The following is a 14,947-nucleotide window of genomic DNA, read 5'->3' as shown; positions in this document are numbered from 1 at the left end:
AGTACGGAGTAAATTAACTTTATACTACTGACTAACGGAAAAAATATGAGTTGACGATATACCATAGTTAATTGGTAATAGAACTAAAATTATTCAAGTACATCGTATCAGTGTGTGTATACCACGTGATAAATTACGTCATATATGCTACGTCGGAAGGCAACATTTTGCTTAAAATAAAGACTTAAATCAAAGATAACTTTTCTTTTACTACATCATTTTAAATGACATAACAAAGGGCAGTCTATGTCGCTTAAAGAGCCCCGCATTCCTTTAATAACCGAAGTTTCATATGGTGATTAGTTTTATCATTCACTTCGACAAACCTGTTTACAAATTAATGTTTTGACAGTGCTCCGTCAGACGGCCGTTTTGTGAAAAGGTTTGTCGAAGTGTTTTAAGAAACTAAACTCTCAGTCAAACTCTGGTAAACGACTGAAGGCAGGGCTCCGTAAGCGGCATAGACTGCACTATGTTTCATTTAAAATGGTGAAAAAATAGTAAAGTTATTTTTGTTTAATGTCTTCATTCGAAGCAAAATATTGCGTTCCGACGTAGCATTTATGACGCAATTTATCACGTGGTACACACACACTGCGTATGTCGATTACGTAATTTTCTGTTCAAAACTGATAACCATTCACAACATTGCATATATATTATCCATAACTATATATGCATAGATACTGCAACCTAACACCTATCCAAAGCATACTTTTAACCAAACAGTTAACTTTTCGGATAACTTTGACCAAGCCAAAAAAAATAATCGGTATTATGCAGTTTGCTGATGGTGTCGACCCTGCGAAGCCACAACTTCTTGGGTGAAATACACGCGGACGTCATATCCACCTAGTTTTGTGTCTTATAGTATACACCATGTATTTTTGCTGCTCAAATTAAGAACATATCAATTAATGTAGCGTTTTATTGAGTTGGATTATACCTATATCATATTGGCTAAGTGTAGCTCGTTGCGTAATTTACTCGCTCGTTGCCGTTTTGACTAATTTCAATGCTAAAAATGTATAGTTGGTCTAAGGGAAATAACTTTAATAAGAAATGTACCCCGGCCCGCTTGATTGTTGACCTTCATTTAAGGAACCAGAAAACCAATGCGCATGCGCAGTTATAATTTTGGTCTGTAATGGCGACATGTGCTCTGTGATACTTGTTGTTATAATGTTTTGCCATATTTTCTATTGAAGAAGCCACGACCAGGGGTAACAACATCTGCATTCGTTTCCTATGATATACAAATATTATCCCAAACCTAAATATCTCATATTGTTATTGTGTACAGCTGCAAAACTGTAAATACAGCCCAGCAACGTGGCCATCTGATTGAACCAAACGTTGCGCAAGTTTCCAGGAAGGAATTTACAATGGCAGCCCATTTAAATAATATGACTTAATACACCATGCTGATCGAAACGTTTGTGTGAGGTAAATTGTGTTAAAAATTGTGTTTTTGAAACCATATCAGGGATTTTTGGGGCTGTAATCTGCTGGTTCAATTTGCACTGTCAAATGGCATAGCATTATCAAAAATAGCATACATTTGGTAACAAAATAATGTCTACAGCAATGACAAGTGTTCCCAAATCACAAACTGAAGACTTTCAGTCTTTGTCAGACGATAAAAACTCAGAAACACCTCATGTTGAAAATGTATGGATGAAGAGGTCGCTTGAAAAACAGTCGTCTTCTACCGAGGTCGCAAACCCTTCAAGTAATGCCGTAGAATCTACCGAAGAAGTAAAATCCCCTGAAAGTGATAAGCCTAGTGAAAACAATACGGACTCAGATTTCACTGAGGTAAAAAACAAAAAAGAGAAAAGGGAAAAAGATTTAAGAGAGGAAAGACATAGGGAAGAAAAATTCAAGCGAACAGAAAAAAGAGATTTAGAAAGAAAGGATTCGGATAAAAGAGAAAAGAAAGATATAGAAGAAAAAGATGAAAAGAAAAAAGAGGATGCTGTGAAAAAATTTGACAATGTTAATTTTGTAGAAGCACCATTGCCGAAGACTAATGCATGGGGTGTATCTAAGTCACCGGTGGTCAAAAGTCAAACAACAGAAACAGGTGATTAAAAGTTTTCTGAAATTCTTACACATAATCATTTTTATTTCAGCATTTTTTCATAATTAATTTCAGTGCAGCTGGTCAAGGAACTAACCTATGCATAACTTTGCAGGACATCAAGGGTCCCATGACTGTTCATGAGATTGGTCTTATGAATATGTAAGACATACTAACATATTATTACTTGGCTGTTGTTACAGAAACGTTAAGTATTTTTTATTTGGACAAGATTTAAATGAGTACAACTCAATTAGCAACTCGCATAATACTGTTGTGTGATGTTCTTTCTTCAAGTGAATGCTGATCAGACATCAGGAAGTCACTTTGACTGTTTATTTTATTCCTTACCCTTGCAGTTTTGCTATCAAAATGTTCTTGTCCAAAACCTAAACTTGTTTGAAAAAAGTAAGCATGTAAATCTTTTGTGCGATGGGCTATGCCCCTTCTACATAGCGTATATACTGCAGCACTCCACCTCAACGGTAGCCGGGTACCAGTTTTTCAGTATGACTACTCTTTCTTCCAGTTGGGTAGTCTGCAGTGCTACTCGATGTTTTACTAGTGTTTACTAAAAATGTTTTGATTTCACTAATTATACTATGGAATTTAAGCTAGTTATAAACCTCCTTTCCTGGCTATAACCACTGTGAGTTTCTGTACAGTAAGGTACTTCTGTACAGTAAGGTACAAGTTTTATTCTCAGAAAAGAAGTTGGCAATAATAAAGCTTTCTGATTGATTTGTTGACATTAGCGACTGTCACCTTTACTCCCACCTTTTTATTTGTAATTGAAAATTGAAAACTCTGTGTAGTAACTTTACAATTTATTATTTAATGTGGCAATACATTGAATGGGGCTACCAAATACCTGATCGGGCTACTAGATTTTTATGATAAAACGGACCAGTACATCAATACATAATCTGATAAGTATACATGCAGGGTTTGACATTAACTTCTTTGAAAACCTACAAGACCTGACATATACTGAACACGACCAAATTGTTCAACACATAATACCATACAAAAAATGGGTTAAAAAAAACAAACATATGAAGTCATAATTAGATTAACAGTACCATTACTTCTTATTCACAAATTGCAGCATTTGCATGCGTTTAGCATTAATTTAAGTGATTTCATAGATTTTGCTATAATATACCGATAAAATTAAGTTACTATGATACCTAAATGAAGTGCAATCAAGAGAACAACTATTAAAACAAGCTATCTTAACAAATTGCTGATCAATTAATTGTTCGACATATTGCTGTCGTCTGCTAAATCCAATGTAAACAAACAAGAAAAAAAGTACTATTTCGTCAACATTAACAAAGAGAGCATTAAGATGAAGAAATAAGCATGCTCATTGTGCTTTACCATGATTATTTCGACATAATATTTATTTGGCAAGTATGCGACCAAATGCCTTGATCTGAATACACCAAATCAAGGAACCTTGTCAAGGTTGGTATTAAATATAGTACATATGCATTAAACTTTTCAGAAAAGCGTAATAATTTTTACACATATTGTGCTTTTGATACCTTTGAAAACATAATTTCTACAAACTTTCAGAACCAAACAGGTTAGCTCAGCCTCCGACAAAGCTAGATCTGACCACCTATCCACTTGTGAATATCATTTGGACTCAACTTTAATGTCAAACCCTGGCATGTATGTAATGTTCTTATTGTAAAGGAAAAGTGTTATATATAAGGGAAAGATATATTGCCGCATTCTACAATACATCAATTTTTGAGGAATCTCCAAGAAAAAGGTAGTCAATAGTTAATGTTAATACATTTTAATGTATTTGACATTTCCAATTTTGTTTATTTCCTTCCAATTTTTTTACCTGCCCAGTCAGGCTGACCAGCTATTATTCTAAATTCCCAACTTGGATATTTTTTTCTAGGCAACGGGCTGTTTTCATGCCCTTCAATGCCCTAATAAACAACACGACAAAAAAGCTAGTAAATTCACACTGATGCATTGTGTTTACCTGGAAATAAACAGCAAGTATGAATACATTCGCAAAGCCAAGACTTTTATGTTGATATGACTAGGTGGTGCTTCAGTAAAACATGAAATGGTTACATTTAAACTGAGATGGATCAATGTATGTGAAAACTTTTTAAACATGCTGGACTTTTTTCCAACGTCTTTAAAGTCTTCGCTGGACATTTTCATGCTAAGTAGGATATTTTTCAGTAATCGTGTAATTTCTCAAATAAGTTGTATTGCATGATATAAATGTTGTACAATTATATCATAATGATATAATACTACTCATTGAGCTATAACACTTCAATTTGGAAGTAAAATAATGTATTTTCGTCTCATCTGAAATGTAACATTAATGGCTTAAAAACAAAAACAGTTTATTTTTAAAATAATTTGGAATTCGGATTTGGAATATAAACATCTGGTAAAAATGACAGTTGTCTAAAAGCTTCATACATGATGGATATTTCAACTTTAGATATAAGTTCACGTGGAACAGTTCTGTCCTCCACTTGCTGAAGATGATGGACAGTTTGAAAATCTACCAGCATTTACATGTTTTCAACTAGTTCAGGGAGTGTTTCAGATGCTATGTGTCGATTTTTTTGGGTCTTTTTGTGAGTGTTTTGTCATATTCTTGTCCTCTCACAATTGTCGAAGCCTCAATCACACCAACAATGCGCTCTTGTGACTGATTTCAATCATGACAGACTGGCTTCTGCTGAGACTGATGAGAATTTATCCAAATTTGGAATTAGGGTAAGATTGCCAATCCTTCAGTGCTATTTTTTTTTCCACTTGTAAGTGAGTGATCGGCAACATTTGGCAACCATTCACCTAAGTTTGGGCGATAGGCTTTAAACTGGTTGAGACTGATAGGTTGTGACTGGATGGGGACTGGTTGATGATAAGTTGATCGTTCACTGAGCAAAACATAATGCAAATTAGAACATGCTTTTCAGAGTCAATTCATTTCTCTGTTGTTGTCAAGATGTTAAGGGCTGAATAGTGCAATTCTCTGGGCGTGCAATGCTGCAGGTGTTGCCATGATGGTGAACAGACTCTGCACATGCAATGCCTCAGGTGTTGCCATGATGGTGAACAGACTCTGCACATGCAATGCCTCAGGTGTTGCCATAATGGTGAACAGACTCTGCACATGCAATGCCTCAGGTGTTGCCATGATGGTGAACAGACTCTGCACATGCAATGCCTCAGGTGTTGCCATGATGGTGAACAGACTCTGCACATGCAATGCCTCAGGTGTTTCCATGATGGTGAACAGACTCTGCGTATGCAATGCCTCAGGTGTTGCCATGATGCTGTACATACTGGGTGTGCAATGCTGCAGGTGTTTCCATGATGGTTTACGTACTGGGTGTAAAAAGCCTCAGGTGTTGTCATGATGGTGTACGGACTGGGCGTGCAATGCTGCAGGTGTTGCCATGATGTTGTTCAGACTGGCCATGCAATGCTGCAGATGATGGTGTATGTGTGGGTGTGCAATGATGCAGGTGTTGCCATGCTGGTGAACATACTCTGGGCATGCAATGCCTCAGGTATTGCCCTGATGGTGAACTGACTCTGTGCATGAATGTTGAAGGTGTTGCCAAGATGGCGTACAGACTGCGCACACAATGCTACAGGTGTTGCAATCATGGTGTACAGACTGCACATGAAATGCTGCAGGTGTTGCCAGGATGGTGAACAGACTGCACATAAAATGCTGCAGGTGTTGCCATGATGGTGTACAGACTCTGTGCGTGCAATTATGCAGGAGTAGCCATGATGGTGTACAGACTTTGTGCGTGCAATGCTGCAGGCGTTGGCACATTTGTGTACAGACTGCATGTGAAATGCTGCAGGTGTTGCCATGATGGTGTACTGACTCTGTGCATGCAATTATGCAGGAGTAGCCATGATGGTGTACAGACTTTGCTGGTGTGAAGACTGCATGTGAAATGCTGCAGGCGTTGCCATTTTTGTGAACAGGCACTGCAGCTCCAATGCTGCAGGTGTTGCCGTGATGGTGTATAGACTGCATGTGAAATACTGCAGGTCTTGCCATGATGGTGTACAGACTGCATGTGAAATGTTGCAGGCATTGCCATGATGGTGTTCGGACTGCATGTGAAATGCTGCAGGAGTGGACATGATTGTGAACAGGCACTGCAGCTGCAATGCTGCAGGCGTTGCCATGATGGTGTCTAGAGTGTATGTAAAATGCTGCAGGTCTTGCCATGATGGCATAGAGACTTTGATTTTGTTTTCTTACATTTAGGCAACAAAGTGATGAGTGGAAAGAATTGATATCTTAAATGTTGATGTGTATACCTGTGACCAAATGATGCTGTATACATAGACTGGGCTTTTTTTAATAAACAGTGACATATTTTTTACCTAATTGGGGCTGTACCTAACTGAGATCTTTAAGAAATGCACCTTACTCGGCTCTATGAATATTACAGTAAAATAATTGCAATGGTTTGATATCTTGAATCAGGATTTAAGCATTATCAACTTGTGGTCCTTGAGATCTGCAAAATGACCCATGCGCATCTATTTGGGTGTCTATAAGGACAAATATGGTAATTGAAGTCCCTTCAAATATTTCCATTGCTAGATAGGCTTCCTTGCTGAAAACTTACTATTTAAGCCAAATGTATTTTTCTGTCACCTTAAGTCACAAAACCACTCAGTTGTCTAATGTACGAGTCAAGCAATGGTGAAAAATCCTGCATGTGTTTACTCATAAGTTGGGTAACTCTTAAGATGATGGGTATGTCTCATTTACAAGTTATCTCCCATTTCTCACCTAGTTTGGCCGGGAGCACTTGTAAGTGTGGATGTCAGTGAAAACACCATATGGGACCTTGTAAGTGGTCACATGTGCTCTTGTATATGTAATTGCTAAGTTTCTTCGACATTACCTTTCGCAGGTAATAACATTTTAATTCTGTTGCTCCTTTGGACGGCTTTATATGGAGTTATAAAACTTCAAATGAATATGCTGTATCAGTTGAACATTTTATATGTATATATCGTTCGTGTTAAGGAAAGTTTAAATTAGAACAGTTGTCTATTTCAATTGATAAAACAATGTGGCTGCCTATGCAGAGTGGTTCGTTGTGGTGAACAGTTAACATAAAATGATTATGGTGTTAATGTCCTTGTGGTGTTTCTTAACGAACAATGTTTACATTAAATCAACAGGATATTGTCCACTGTGAATTATTAATTTAAAAAAACAACATGTGGTGCGATATTGTTGCAGGTAATGATTGTTCCAGTGAAATGTTTATGGTAGCATATGGTGCAATTAAGACATGCTTGTTTGCTAGGATTTAATTGTTATATAATTTTCATTTGTTTGTCAGGTTAATATGAAAAGTTATTCGAGGTTATAAAGGTTAATATTTTTTCTACTATAATGTTGAGCATAAGGCTAAACACTGACAGTTTCATTATCTGGGTTGTCGGCTTTAAGACACAGTGTTAACCTGACATGATGGTGTCATTTCAGCTACTGGCGACAAGTTTTGAATCTATCAGACAAGCTTTATGGCTGATAAGTGAGGTTTGGTTTTTTTGAGGTTCATGTATGCCAGTATCAGCAACAAGGGAGCAATTAAATTATAATTAGAATTTAACAGTAATCTTAATTGAAAATCAGCAGTCTGATCAAAATTCAATAAGATGATGCAATAAGCGTGTTAAAACTCCAGTCAAGCTTATTCCATTCCTTTAAAAATATGCTTTAAGTATTGGGCTCGAACAGGGGGAATTTGTTGCCCCTACAGATAAGATCCCTTAAGTTGAAAGTCATCCATGTTATTGTCACCTTAAACTGACGGCCTGTACGGCAGGTTATCTTTCAAAATACACATGATAAAGTGAAAGCATGACTTACTTGACCCACTCAGTTCAAATATAAATACTTAATACCATGGTTTTGCCTCTAGTACATTTCAACTCTATATAAAAATAACTTTAAACATAATGTCTTGTACATAAAAGCATGATACATGAAAGTACTTGTTAACCTGATAATGCTTTGGGCTTATATGCCAAACATTTGCCTGGAGGGTAAATAAACCAACTTAGGCTAATTTAATTACCTCTGGGGTACTTTTTGGATGCATTTATAAGGCAAATGAGAAAAAAAAATAGTTTTAATAAAACAACAAATAGTTTATGTTGAAAATTTCATTGGACATAATGATGAAGCTAATATTACTGAAGTATGATATCAGTATCTCCATTTAATAGTAGACTTATTCACTTTGCGATATTATGTTGCAGTCATTTCAGGGAAAATAAAGAAATTGGTGTCAAATGGTCACACTGTCAGAAAACATCAAAGCTTTGCATAATTATTCTTGTTGGCTTCATTCTAAGAAAAAATAAAATCAAGATGTGTTAAAAGTATCAGCTGAAATTGGAGTTTGATGGCTTTTAATTAATTGTTTTTGAAATTTAAGCACTCCATTTTGATAACATGAGGCTCAAATAAAAACCAAATAGCCAAACTTGAAAACAAAATAGCTTAATCAGACACAAACATGGTATTAAAAAAAAAGACAATAAATTAAGTTGCATTTAACATTTTCCTTCCTAAATATTTTGGTCTGTTCGTCAATGATTTACTGTAAAACCCTGCCAAAAACCCTACCCATAATCAATATTCATAGTGTTGGGCATTATATCAAGTAAAATATCTGTTACACAAAAATGCATGCTAAAATGCTGGTGCATTTAACTTGCAGTAACGACATTTTTCTGCAGAATGATTATCAAAAAGTATGTCTGCTACATGCTTGATTGTGTATTTATCATGATTGTGTATTTATCATGCAGCAACGACAAATCTTTTGCATTAAAATTATGCTGAAAGACATTTGGTTGTTGGCTAGGTGGCACTTTCTGTAACTCAATGTTATAATGCACTGTTGAAGTTCAATTAGTCCGTTAACTTCATAAAATATGATATTGTCTTTTTTACTGACATTTCAGTGTCATCTTATAATCATGTTGTCATTTATTTTAATTTACAATCCTATTATTAAAGCTGCACTCTTATAGATTGATGAATCATTGGTTATCCATCTGTACCAACCTGACCTATATCAGGGTATAGTTATCCATGTAGCATTTTCTTTGAACCGGGATTCTGTACCAACCTGACCTATATCAGGGTATAGTTATCCATGGATTCTGTACCAACCTGACCTATATCAGGGTATAGTTTTCCATGTAGCATTTTCTTTGAACCGGGATTCTGTACCAACCTGACCTATATCAGGGTATAGTTATCCATGTAGTATTTTCTTTGAACCGGGATTCTGTACCAACCTGACCTATATCAGGGTATAGTTATCCATGTAGCATTTTCTTTGAACCGGGATTCTGTACCAACCTGACCTATATCAGGGTATAGTTATCCATGTAGCATTTTCTTTGAACTGGGATTCTGTACCAACCTGACCTATATCAGGGTATAGTTATCCATGTAGCATTTTCTTTGAACCGGGATTCTGTACCAACCTGACCTATATCAGGGTATAGTTATCCATGTAGCATTTTCTTTGAACCGGGATTCTGTACCAACCTGACCTATATCAGGGTATATCACTAATGTAGAAAAAATTAATTATAAAATGGTCAAATTTTAACATGTTCACTTAAAAATGCACATTTTTTAGGAAATTACAGAAAAAATCCACACTACAACAAAAATAAAGTTAAGGGTCAGGGGGAAAACAACGGGTAGGTCCGTGGAGTGGAAACATTTTTTTTTATACACCATAAAAATCGTGAAACAAAGATTTATTTATTAAATTAAAATCCCCTAAGGCAATTGAAGTGTTATATCATGCATTTTTAAAGTGGAATATTGCAGTAGGTTTATTGACCTATTTAGATATACTCATAGATATTTAATATTGATAAAACTATTTTCCTTCCATATTTATTGTGTTACACGTAAGCTTTTGCTGGTACAAGTTTACATTAGATTGGAGTATGGTTATTAAGATATACATGCAACTTATGATTTTAAGTAATTGAATCAAAGCTTTCATGTAAGTAATATACGTGATCTACAATTTGTTATTCTTTGAATCGGCATTTTCTCTAAATGGTTGTTATAAAGTTTGTACTATTGGAAAAGTTTTGATGATACAATATTCTTGTCAGCCATTTAGTTGTGATATAATATTCTTGTCAGCCATTTAGTTGTGATATAATATTCTTGTCAGCCATTTAGTTGTGATATAATATTCTTGTCAGCCATTTAGTTGTGATATAATATTCTTGTCAGCCATTTAGTTGTGATATAATATTCTTGTCAGCCATTTAGTTGTTCGGTTATCAATGTTCTGAAATATATGCTGAAGCATTCATTGAGAATTCTATACTTCTTTCTGTCAATTGTTTGTGCAGTTATCTAACTGTCGTTGGTGACGAGGAATTCAGCATCAGCAATATTGTACATTCGCCAGACTAACAATGATGGCTACTTCAGTATTTAGGTTGAACAGATATTATGCCGAGGATCAATTTTGACTGGTTTCAAAGTTGAAACCTGTTGGCTCGATATCCTTGTTGGCTCGAACGTTATGTATAAGACTGATTTTTACTCTATTTAAACATTCCCGCTTGGCTCACATATTTGCGAGGCTAAAAGTATTTTGGCTGGGTTTTGGGATATCGAGCAAATGGGTTTGGACTGTATTTGAACAAATGTTCCATGAACAACCTCAACCAGGTTTATTCCAATTTTAAAGAAACACATCTTGTATACTTATAAAATTATATAAGTTTATATGAGCAACCATGAGAGGCTGTTATTTGTTGATTTCAATTGAGCCTTTTTTCTGTTTCAGCGACTCCGAATATTGTAAAGGTGGCAGACCCTAAGGTAGTGCCCGCTCCAGAGCTGCGGGATTCCAACATTATTAACAAGCCAGAAAAGGTACATGCCTGCATGCCTTAATCAAAGAGCATTTAAAAGATTAAATTTCTTACATAATATGTCTTTATTACAATCTTAATGAAATATGTGACTATAACTATACATTTAAATTATTATTTATTATTTATCTTAAAAACATAAATTTAATGTTTGGGATGATATGCCTCAGTTAGAAAGGTTTGTTAAGGATTGAGTGTAGAATCGTGTTTTGACAACATAGAAATATAAATTTTGCTTTTCTGTAAACAGGAGCAAGCTAACTTGAGTGAAGAGATCTGGCCTACATTGTCAGAAGTTTCTGAAGTTTCCTCTCCGACCCTAATGAAGCCGAAAACAGGCGGTGTAAAAGCCGCCCCAGCAGTTCCCGCCACTGCACCCAATGCACCGAGCCCCGTCATCAGTAACAGTAGCAACAACCAATCAAATAGTGACTCTGGTGGTGATGATTCATCAAAAGAGAACAAAGACAATAACTCATCAAACGATGAGGGAAATAAGACACCAAAAAGGAGAGGTAAATTCGGGTCATTTATATGCCTTATTTGTATATAGCTTGTCTGTTATATGAAGAAAACATGAGCAAGTTGTTTATGCTGAGATCATAGGCATAATCGTTGTAAAGCACTTTGTAGCAAACCGTTTAGAGTGCTGTTGTCAGTGCTTCGGTCCCAGTTGTACAATTAACTTGGGCTAAGAGTTGTAAAATAACCTTGGGCTATATATAACTGAATTTGTCTGTGATTTTTTTTAATGCAAATTTACTGCTTTCTTAAGGGTGTTTCCCCTTGCGAATAAAAATGTCCATTTTTCCCAAAATTTTATACATTTTTCCCAATTTGATAAATTTATGCAGATAATGTAAATGAATTAAAAAGCAATGAATTTCTTGAAATATAAACAAAATCTTGACAAGACTTACTCTTTCACAGCTTAATGTATGCATAAAAAAGTTAACATGTATATTTGCCATTATATAAGCCTATATTTTGGCCTTTTTTGTATTTTACCAAAAGCCAACTTTTTTCCAGAGTTGCAAGGCACAGGCTGTAAAAAAAAAATTCAACAGAAATCACAGAATGTATATGTCAATGTTCCTTTTTAAGTTTTGCTTTATCGATTAATACAACAAACTCATATACATCTGCATTGTAACAAAATGTCACAGTCTTGAACACAGAAGGCATTGTCGTATTAGTTGGTAAATTTACGAGTTGCATTTCTTGGAAAACATCTATTGTCAAATCTAAATGTTGATTTGATACAATCATGTTCACCATTTTTTATTTCCAACTAGATACATGGAAAAGTGATCAACATATTATCGTATAACATGTAATTAAGTCTTGTTGAACATATGTCAAGAAATTCGTACACAATTGAAGGTTATTTATGAAGACAGACTACTAAAATTGGCAAGTAACAGATCTGTATGTAGATGGGTTAAATTTAGAAATGTCGTAATATAAATTGGCTGTTAATTGATCAAAGATTAGAAAGTTTTGAAAACTTGCTGAAATCTAATGATTTTAATACTGTATGTATTTTGGCCACTGTGAATGTTTTAGCATGACTGCAACTTTGTTTTCTCAATTTAACTATTAGGTACCGTAGATATGGTAATATTCATGTTGTAATAATTATTTTAAGACTGTAAGGATAATATAGATCTATGTTGATGGGGTTTTTGTCCATGTTAGGGTATTGGATCCCAACCCTCTATTTTTGTAAGGAAATGAAGCTTTATACATTAAAAAAGGGAAAAGTATGGCATAGTTTGCTTCAGTGTTAGGGTATTGGAAACCAGCCCTTTATTTTTTTTGGGAAAGAAGCTTTATTTATTAAATAAGGGCAAAGTATGTATGCTACAGTTTCCCTCAGTTTTTAAGCATTGGGTCCCAGTCTTCTATTTGTGGTGGAAATGAAGCATAATACATTTAATAAGGGAAAAAGAACGCCACACTTTCAAACCAGATGTTCCTGAAAAACATCTTGTTGCGTAATGCGGTAAACAGATCCATTTGTCTGCACCATGTCAACATTTTCACTGATTGTATCTTTTGCAGGCAACAAGCAAAAGTGGGTCCCTATGAACATTGACCACAAGACTGGGCGTAATCGCAGGAGTAGGAGCGCTGGCCGTGCCCCACGGTCCAACCCCGGGGCTGAGAAGGCTGTCGACAGACAGAGGACCGAAAGAAAAAGATTAGGTAAAATTGTCTTTTCTGTTTAATGTTAATGACTCAGTTTGCAAGGGATGCAATTTGCTTGTTGTCTTGTGGGCTCACATAAGCATTTAGTATATTGATTGTCCATTTTCTGTTATACAGTGGCTGTTGTCAGTCTGAGATCTACAATTGTTGTAAATAGTGCTTCCTGGGCTTTTATGCCAATTTCAACTAAACTTCAGGAAAGGTCCATAGTAATAGGCTATCTCCTTTCAAAGATTTTCAAATAATTGTATTCTGTGTGAAACTCTTGTTGCCATTGAAATGGAATAAAAAAAAATGTATTTTGTCAGAAATTGATTGGCTAATTGAAGAACACCTTTTTTAGGACTTTTCTATTAGTGACCCCATTCCACAGTTATATTAGCTGTCAAGCTTAAAAAAAAGTACTTTTTGCATTTTTTTATAGCAGAGCCAATTGACATGACATTGAACCACCCTGGAATATGTAGACTGTCGTAGCTTTTAAACCAATAGAGAACTTTATTAGTCACATGAAGAACATGATAACATCAGACAAATAAGTGCACTTGGACTTGGATACAATCAATAATTTGGTTCAACAAGGAAGGTTATTAGCGTAGGTCGTCGTAATCCATTAAAAGCTATCTCTATTTTAAGAGATCTACTATAATCAACCCTGCAAGCAAAATGTCTTTATGTTTTGTAGGTTCGGAATCAGAAAACTGGCGAAGGGACATGCGACCTCCAAGTCCCCGAGGTGGTCATGTGCGACGAGGAGGTCGTGGTGCAGGAGGAATGAGGGGGCGGGGCAGAGGTGGCACCAGGGGTAGGGGAGGTCGGATTGATGCTGAGAGTCTCACCGGTGAGTACATGGCGTGTGAGGGTCATAGTGCATAAAGACGTGGGGGGCAGCTATAGGATAGGGGATGTGAGTACATAGCATGGTGTCAGCGTGGGGTCTAATGATTAAGAAATGGAATGGTGTTGACAGGGGAAGGTTAGTTTAGATAGATGCCATTACTCACTGGAAATAACATGGTGGAGTAGGGGTCACAGTGCAGAAAGGTTGAGAGACTGGTGCCGGAAAGGATGGGGGGACAAAGGTGGAGCCTTTGAAGTCTAACTGCTAGATGACAATTTAAGTGTCTCATAATTTGGGTTTTTTGTCCCTTGCTTTTAAAACTCCCATGTTATTTGTGAGTAAAAGCGGAAAATGGAAAACCAATCCTTGGAAAATGGAAAGAAAAAAAGAAAAAGCATTAAGATTGGATGTTCAGGGCTCAATATAATCTAAATTGGCAGACACATTTGAAAAACATTGTTGTAATGAGATATTATTGTAAAGAACATTAAAAAAGAAAAGCATATCTTCATTTTGACATTCACGCAAGTCATGATATTTATTACACTTAACATTTGTCTGACTAAGGTGTCACATAAACACTATAAATTGATTAAAACATTTAATTGCCTAATAACTGTTTAGTCCCTCAGGGATTAACATACACATTTATTCATATATATGTTTGTTACTTATAGGTCCCAACATGCATTATGCGACAGAGTTCGACCCCAATGTGTTTGCAAACCCCTCCCAGGGCCAGATTTTCTTCAGTATGCCCTTCCTGGATGATAAAGCTGTCAAAGACTACGTCAAAAAACAAATGTATGTACATGTAGAGACTGTGTTTG

The 14,947-nt window shown here is 35.8% G+C and overlaps 1 protein-coding gene across 3 annotated transcripts in view; it reads left to right on the top strand.

Annotated features, from left to right (window-relative positions):
• The first annotated feature begins 1,154 nt into the window (after positions 1–1,154).
• The window catches only part of LOC128227141 (la-related protein 1B-like), a 38,859-nt gene continuing 25,066 nt past the window's right edge, over positions 1,155–14,947 (top strand). For 2 of the 3 annotated variants that reach the window (XM_052937388.1, XM_052937387.1), the window contains exons 1-6: positions 1,155–2,086; positions 10,978–11,066; positions 11,316–11,580; positions 13,130–13,273; positions 13,962–14,117; positions 14,795–14,921. In XM_052937388.1, coding sequence (XP_052793348.1) covers positions 1,576–2,086; positions 10,978–11,066; positions 11,316–11,580; positions 13,130–13,273; positions 13,962–14,117; positions 14,795–14,921 — 1,292 coding nt within the window. In that variant the 5' untranslated portion in view covers positions 1,155–1,575. Of the gene's footprint in view, positions 2,087–7,003; positions 7,368–10,977; positions 11,067–11,315; positions 11,581–13,129; positions 13,274–13,961; positions 14,118–14,794; positions 14,922–14,947 lie in introns of those variants that run through there. The other variant, XM_052937389.1, reaches the window with a different exon arrangement.

The sequence above is a fragment of the Mya arenaria genome, chromosome 3 (assembly GCF_026914265.1).
Source record: "Mya arenaria isolate MELC-2E11 chromosome 3, ASM2691426v1".
NCBI classification, from domain to species: Eukaryota; Metazoa; Mollusca; class Bivalvia; order Myida; family Myidae; genus Mya; species Mya arenaria.
Note: the sequence above shows the minus strand (reverse complement) of the source record. Positions and strands in the feature narration are given on the sequence as shown.